Source organism: Kryptolebias marmoratus, linkage group LG2 (assembly GCF_001649575.2).
Source record: "Kryptolebias marmoratus isolate JLee-2015 linkage group LG2, ASM164957v2, whole genome shotgun sequence".
Classification (NCBI taxonomy): Eukaryota; Metazoa; Chordata; class Actinopteri; order Cyprinodontiformes; family Rivulidae; genus Kryptolebias; species Kryptolebias marmoratus.
Window position 1 is genome coordinate 32,243,977 of NC_051431.1, and position 7,330 is coordinate 32,251,306.

Below are 7,330 nucleotides of genomic sequence, written 5' to 3' on the forward strand. Positions count from 1 at the left end.
ATACTGTTACGTCTAACAGGTACATATATGTTGCTGCACTAAAATGCAGCAGAGCTCATTTGTGAAAGTTCAGTTAAATGTCACTTTGAAATAAAGCTTGAAAAAGGTAAGAAATTAGATTATTTTTTCATATTTTTCACAGAATAACTGACAACGTGCGTGATTGGGGTATATCGTGATATATATCGTTATCGTGATATAAAATTATCCATATCGTGATATAGGATTTCTTCCATATCGCCCAGCACTACTGTACAGTAATACAACCAGATACTAACAGCTCACTTAAAGTATTGCACAACTGAATAATCCAGACAAATTCAAGTGTTTTTTTAAACAATTTTGGTCATGAGTTGGTTAAAATGGAATAACTGAAGCCTCTCTACTTGTCTTTGCTGTATGCCCTGCCCATAAACAAATCAAGGTGCAAAAAATTTACTTTTAGGGGTCAACGCATGAGCCTGCAGGCAATATTCTTACATACTAAGCAAAGCAAAAGGTGGAATAGTTGACCTATTGATCTTTAAACTTTTCTGACTGTAGCTCAGAAAACGTATAATTTGCAGAAAACGTTAAAATTTCTTTAGAACTGCATCAAAATCGACTGTAAATCCGACAAATCATAATTACTACGACTCAAAGCATGACCCCTCAGACTGCCATGATGAGAAACGAGCTCAAAGTTTGAGAGGATGTCACTGGAAATTTACAGATCTGTGATATTTGGCACGAAATGTACGACAACTCCATCTGCAGCTTCTTAAAAACCAGGCTGACTCTACACATGAGTAGTGACAATGTTTCTTTTTGTCAAAGACTCAATGATAAGAAGAACGTAGGGATCACTGACACAAAGAGAGGAGTGGGTAAGTGTGGGCAGAGCTTCAGAGGCTGGAATTACCTCCTCATTAGGAGCCAAGGCTAAGTAGTGTGTGCGTCCATGATGGATGGACAGATGACTATTTTATCTAATACTGATAATTAGTGGAATGAAGGGGATAAAACTGTACCAAAGTCACAAACACATGCTCATGAGTCATCCCAGAAGCAAAGGACAATATGCTCAGCCTCGTCTCCAGCGAACATCGATGACTCATAATCATCACAAACACTTTTCAACACTTTAACCCAAAATGACCTGTGGATTTGTTTGGAAATAATTATTTTACAGACAGACAAGCTTACATTTAAAGAAACAACCACAACACTATAGGATGTTCAACATTTACTTTATTATAAATCACTGACTTTGGCCTAATGTTTACCAATATATTTAAAAATTCAGATTTGCCTCAAACACATAATAACCAGACTCTACCTCTGAGAGAGTATGTTTTTAGTTATTTTATAGAAAAATGTGTTTATTTCCTTAAGCTGACCAGAAGCCAGAATTTCTTAGGATAGTTTAGATTTTTGCCTTGTTTAAAATGATACAAGTCAGTAGGGCCAATCCAGTCAGACTGACATCACAGATGTTACAGAAAAGCCCCAAGGAGTAATTCATGTTTCCATTAATAAAAGGCAATATGAGTTTGGCTTTAGGTAATAAAACATACCGGTGATTTGTGCTCAAAAACTAGCAAACTAAGAGGTCCATGAAGTGAAATGAAAATTATGTTTCAGAATGTGATAGTCGAACCACAGAGACAGACCTACCTTTCCAGCCATAAATTGTCCAAAGCCAGGGGGAAATGTTAGTGTTGAAATCAGTAAAGTGACTAGAGCTGGATACAGCAGACGTCTGAAAGACAGGAAGGAAAGATGATGAAAAAACAAAACAGTAATAATCAGTGACCTAATTTACGTGAGCTTTAGGGTAGTACACAAATAGGCTGCAACTGTTCAGAGACTAATGAACAACTGAAAATTGGAAGAAAACTTTTCATTGCAGTCTCACTGATTGTTGAGTCTTCATGACCAAGTGACCAGTTTTTTAAAATCTCAGCTTACTGTCATGTGCTCAGCTTGCAAAACTGTATTCCAGGCCATGCATATTATTTCATTGCTCACATCATCCTGCTTTGTTCCCACCGTGACAGCCACCCCCACATTTATGATATATTCTACTGGAGCATACTTTTGAAATGAAGATAGGCAGATTTGGACCAGTTTGTTATTTTAATTAATTATTATTCATCATCAGTATGGTTTTTAGACCATGCCATCCAGGGCTGCAGTATTGGATGTTTTTTGTTATAAGAAGAGCAGGTGTCAACACACAACTCCAAATCCGAAAGAGTTAGGAGGTTGTGTAAAAAAAAGTTGTTTCACTATTTTTAGATACAGTTTTCTGCAGACTGGGGGAACCCCTGCCCATCTTTACTTCAGATTCAGCCTCTCTAAAATGCTCTTTTTATACCCAGTCATCTTACTGACCGGTTGCCAATTAACCTAATTAGTTGCAAAACACACACACACACACATATATATATATATATATAATATTAAAATAATATATATAAATAAAATAAAAAAAAATTCTGTCTTGTCCTATTAGTTCTACATGGGCAATTCCACTTTCACTTCAAGCTCAGGTCCTCTACCAGAGGCCTGTGAGCTCGATGGTTCTCTTCAGTATCTTAGCTGTTCCTAGGACTGCTCTCTTCTGGACAGAGATCTCTGAGGTTCTTCCTGAGATCTGTTGGAGCCACTCTTCCAGTTTGGGGGTCACAGCACCGAGTGCTACGATGACCACTGGTACCACTGAGGCCTTGACTCTCCACAACTTCTCTTTTTCTTCTTTCACCCCTTGGTGTTTCTCCAGCTTTTCGTGCTTCTTCTTCCTGATGTTACAGTCACTTGGGACTGCTACATCTATCACCACTGCTTTCTTCTATCACAACAATGTCCGGTCGGTTAGCCATCACCTGTTTGCCAGTCTTTATCTGGAAGTCCCACAGTATCTGAGCCCTGCCATTCTCCACCACCTTAGGTGGAGTCTCCTACTTTGACTGTGGGACTTCCAGTCCATACTCAGTACAGTTGTTCCTGTACACTATTCCAGCCACTTGGTTATGGTGTTCCATGTATGCTTTGCCTGCCTGCATCTTACATCCTGCCATTATGTGCTGGACTGTCTCAGGGGCATCTTTACACAGCCTGCATCTTGGGTCCTGCCTGGTATGATAGACCCCGGCCTCTATTGCTCTTGTGCTGCCATGATTAGTGTCTCTGTCTGTCCTTCAGTCCAGCCCTTTCTAGTCACTGGTAGGATTTGTTGATATCAGCCACTTCCTCAATCTGCCGGTAGTACATGCTGTGCAGGGTCTTATCTTTCCATGATAGTTCCTCTTGTTTCTCCTCTTTCACATTGGTTTTCTGCTGCCTGAGACATTCATTTAGCAGATCAACATTGGGGGGTTTTCTTCTTGATGTACTCCAGGATCTTGGATCTGATGCTCACTAGTCCTCTGCCTCCCTCCTCTCTCTTAGTGTTCAGTCTCAGGGTGCTGGACTTAGGTTGAAACCCTCCATGCATTGTGAGGAGCGTTTGTGTCTTGATGTCAGTGGCTTCCATCTCCTCCTTTGGTCAGGTTATTATACCAGCATCTGATGACTGGCACCTCATATATGTTGATGCTTGGACTTTGTTCTTACCATTCAGCTGGCTCTTCAGGACCTGCCTTACACCTAATTTGTTGCATAACTTTTTTAAATGTGTTCAAATTCAAGCATTAACATTGCGATTGCATAAAAGACTACTCAACCAGTCCATAATGTTAACACCATCTGGTCATTTTAAATTAATCAAAACACAATTTTACATCAGTTATTGGGACAACTTTTTAAATATAGTTTGTTTTAAAATGAACAAACTGAGATTAGTGTTTTTCTATTGCAGCGACCTGGTAAAAGTTACCATACAGTTACAACACCTAAACTTAAATCCTTGCAAATGAATTTAAAGTATAAAAATACAATGATGCATTTCTACCAAAACATGTCATCTTTAGAAGTTTTCAAAAATACTTTTTATGATTTTCAAAAGAGCAGCTTGTGCCAACATTGTTTTGATTAAGATGCATGTGTACTTACTTCTTCACATGTACCTACTTTTTCATGAGGAATTTATTGATGGTCTTCTGTTTTCTCATGAACTGGACAATCAGCCGGTTCAAGTAGACAAACAAAGCCCCACCAAATCCACTGGCAATACTGTAGAGACAGAGTAAGAGGAGGGTTAGCTTCATTTTCTTTAACATCTGGCACAAGAATGCACTCTGTATGATCAAACTGAAAGTAAAAGGAACAGAATAATTCAGGTGTAAACAAAACAGTGCATCAAAGTGCAACATTTTCTCTCCTGCACTCCCTCCATTTTGCCAGTGCCTTTGACCACAATAAAAACAATGGAAATGTAATGAGTCTCTAATGCACTGGAGGCGGATGTCAGCACTAAGTGAGAATGTGATGTAGTGAAGTCATAAAACATGCACAGCCTGGAACAAAGACACAGCAGAATGTAAATAAAAACAAGCAACAACAGAGCAACACAGAGATGAAAGAAGAAAAAAAAAATCAGGAATGAAACAAAAACTAATACAGGAATTACAGCTAAGAGAAGTGACAGAAGAGGATGTGTGGGGGAGTCAAAGAAAAAGCAGAAAAAGGTTGATATAAGTGTGCATTTAAAAGCTCAGTGGGAGTCTCTTTATGGCAGAGAGAAGAGAAGAGAAAAAAGAAAATAATAGTCTCAGACATGTCCACAGACAGCATAACACTTCTAAATCTTTCCTGCTGCATTAATAATTCCATCAAATACCTTTGAATTAATAATGAGCAGGGTGATGAGTTGATCTTTGCCCCTTTGGTGTAGCATGAAAAAACACCGTGTTGCTGCTTTTGGGATTATTGCAACAAACATGTTTTTCCTGCCATACAACAGGGTTAAGAGAAAAATAAAAGGTCCTGCTCTTACACAAATTTTCTACGTCTAACCAAAGATGTTTAAGCAAACTTTTTAAATTTAGTTTTCTAAAAACAATTTTTCTCGGTTTTAAGAAAACAAAAACAGAGATTGCATTTAAAATCTGCTGTCTGTGACTATAGGTGGATGGGTCTAAATGAGAGCATTCACACCAGGCACATAAACAAGTACCACTAAACAATTTTGCAATCAGATGTCAGTCATCTATACTGTGCAGATGTTTCTGTAAAAATTACAATACTTTCAGACTTATGAACTATATATTTAGATGTCTATTTTATCTGATATGGAAGAAATATAATACAATGATTAGTCAGTGGAAAGACTAACCCACAAAACTGACAGTCAGCTGTTTTATGGACAGCTTAATTGTGAAAATACGAGCAGCTCTGTGTTAATTTAAGTGATAAAATGTGACAAATCAGCTCAGACTGTTGTTCTGTGATTGATTCAGCACAGTGACCACAGTGGGCCCAATCAACCCTGAAAAGAGAAATTCACCACAATATCTTACAATCCACTTTGATTACTAAAACTCAGACAGAATAGACCTTTTTACTCTGAAGAATTCTGATAAACAATTCATTATAAACTTTTAGTTCAAAACAAAACAAATGTAAGCAAAAAAAACCAAAACATTTTTAGAACATTCCCTAGAATGGCTGTTTGATTATCTTTAATCGACTAAAGGCTGAGCTGCTTTTTTATTTTCCACCGAGATGACAGCTGTTTGTGTGTGCAGGTAAAGGATCCAGCAGACCTCCATAGGTAGTCTGAGTGAGTACACTTTCCATGCACAATAATGCCTGGCTCACACAACAAGATTTTTATGCTGATTTTGTCCTAATTTTCCGACAATCTTAGAACGCCTCAATTATTGGGATAACTCGTAAGCGATATTCCTGCTGCGTGTGATGTGTTAAGAGTGAGCTGGTTGGGACCGCTCTGATCTAAAATCGGGGATATTGAACATGTTGGATTGTTTTGGCCTGATATCGCAGTGTGTGTGGTGTTCCTCCGAGAACGAACTGGATAGTTAAAGTTCGATTTAAAAAACAGGTCTGAACAGGTTTTTAGAAAATTAATTTTATTTTCCTCTTAACATTCATGGCTTCTATAGAGGGCAGAAAATATTTAACAAAACAAAGAATTAAATGGCTGAAAACTACTTGTTTGAAAGGTGAAAAATAAACATTTCTTTGGTTGATGTTGTTGCATTAATCAGTATGCATATTTCTTGGAATAATCGTGGTGTTTGCTGAAGTTGACCGGATGATCTTGAAGTAGATCATTTTATTGGTAAATCTGTATTGGACTGTCATAATGCAGTCTGTGCATAATCTTGATGAAACCTTAAGGTACATTTTATTATTAACAAATACAACAATAATCCAGAAAGCTTTTTTTTACAAGCAGCGATTTCAATTTCTGACATATCTATGTGAAAACCATAGGAGGAAAGGGATGTTCTGTGTCAAGTGCACATTTGGACACAAATAAAACATTAAGGCTAATTTGTTTATTACCACTATCCTGCATGTATCTGCATGTGCTTGTGCTTGTGTGCAGTAATGAGGTCATGTTTCACCCAGTGATTCACGTTTGAAGCCTAAAGGGCCGATAAACAGTAAGAAAAGTGAGAAACTCTTCAAAGACATGCCCTTGGCAGCATGTGGTACAACACAAACTGGTTCTGGCCTAGTTGACAGAGAAAATGACCGACTTTCCCTGCTTCACAGCGATTGGCAAGAGAAGACAGAAAAACTACAAGGATGAGCATCATCTTGCCCTCCCATGTGAGCAGGGACATAAAACTGGAACTAAGTGCTGCAGGGGCAGCATTAGTGACTGATACAAAGGACCATGTAACAATAGGACAAAAATGAGGACGATTAAAGGCCTAGCATTTCTCCTGATGCCTTTTAGGCCAGAGTTTTAAAATAAGATCATTTTATGTTGCAAAATGAAAATCTATGCATGATCTTGTGATACTACAAGACGTCACTCTGAAAGTGTGTGGTGAATGATTCTCAGATACTACCACATACATTTTTAGCTCAGTATCTGTAAAAAGGTGACTAAATGACTAATACATAATACATTTTTTTTTACTAATACATTTTATACTGTATGTGAATGTTTTGTATAGTACCCTGAGATGACTTTTATTGTGAATTGGCGGTCAGTAAATAAATTAAATTAAATTGTATTGGCTAATGTTGATTAGATCCATCCATCCATCCACTTCCTCTTATCCGGGGTCGGGTCGCGGGGGCAGCAGCCTAAGCAGGGAGACCCAGACTTCCCTCTCCCCAGCCACTTGGGCCAGCTCCTCCAGGGGAATCCCAAGGCGTTCCCAGGCCAGCCGAGAAACATAGTCCCTCCAGCGTGTCCTGGGTCTTC

At 38.4% G+C, this 7,330-nt stretch overlaps 1 protein-coding gene across 5 annotated transcripts in view; it reads right to left on the reverse strand.

Moving 5' to 3' along the window:
• Positions 1 to 7,330, reverse strand: part of clcn2b (chloride channel, voltage-sensitive 2b) — a 204,581-nt gene that overhangs the window by 91,866 nt on the left and 105,385 nt on the right. For all 5 annotated transcript variants that reach the window (XM_017436968.3, XM_017436967.3, XM_017436971.3 and 2 more), the window contains 2 exons: positions 4,054 to 4,155; positions 1,657 to 1,741 (listed from right to left, as the gene is read on the reverse strand). In XM_017436968.3, the coding sequence (XP_017292457.1) occupies positions 1,657 to 1,741; positions 4,054 to 4,155 (187 nt within the window). The remainder of the gene's footprint in view (positions 1 to 1,656; positions 1,742 to 4,053; positions 4,156 to 7,330) is intronic.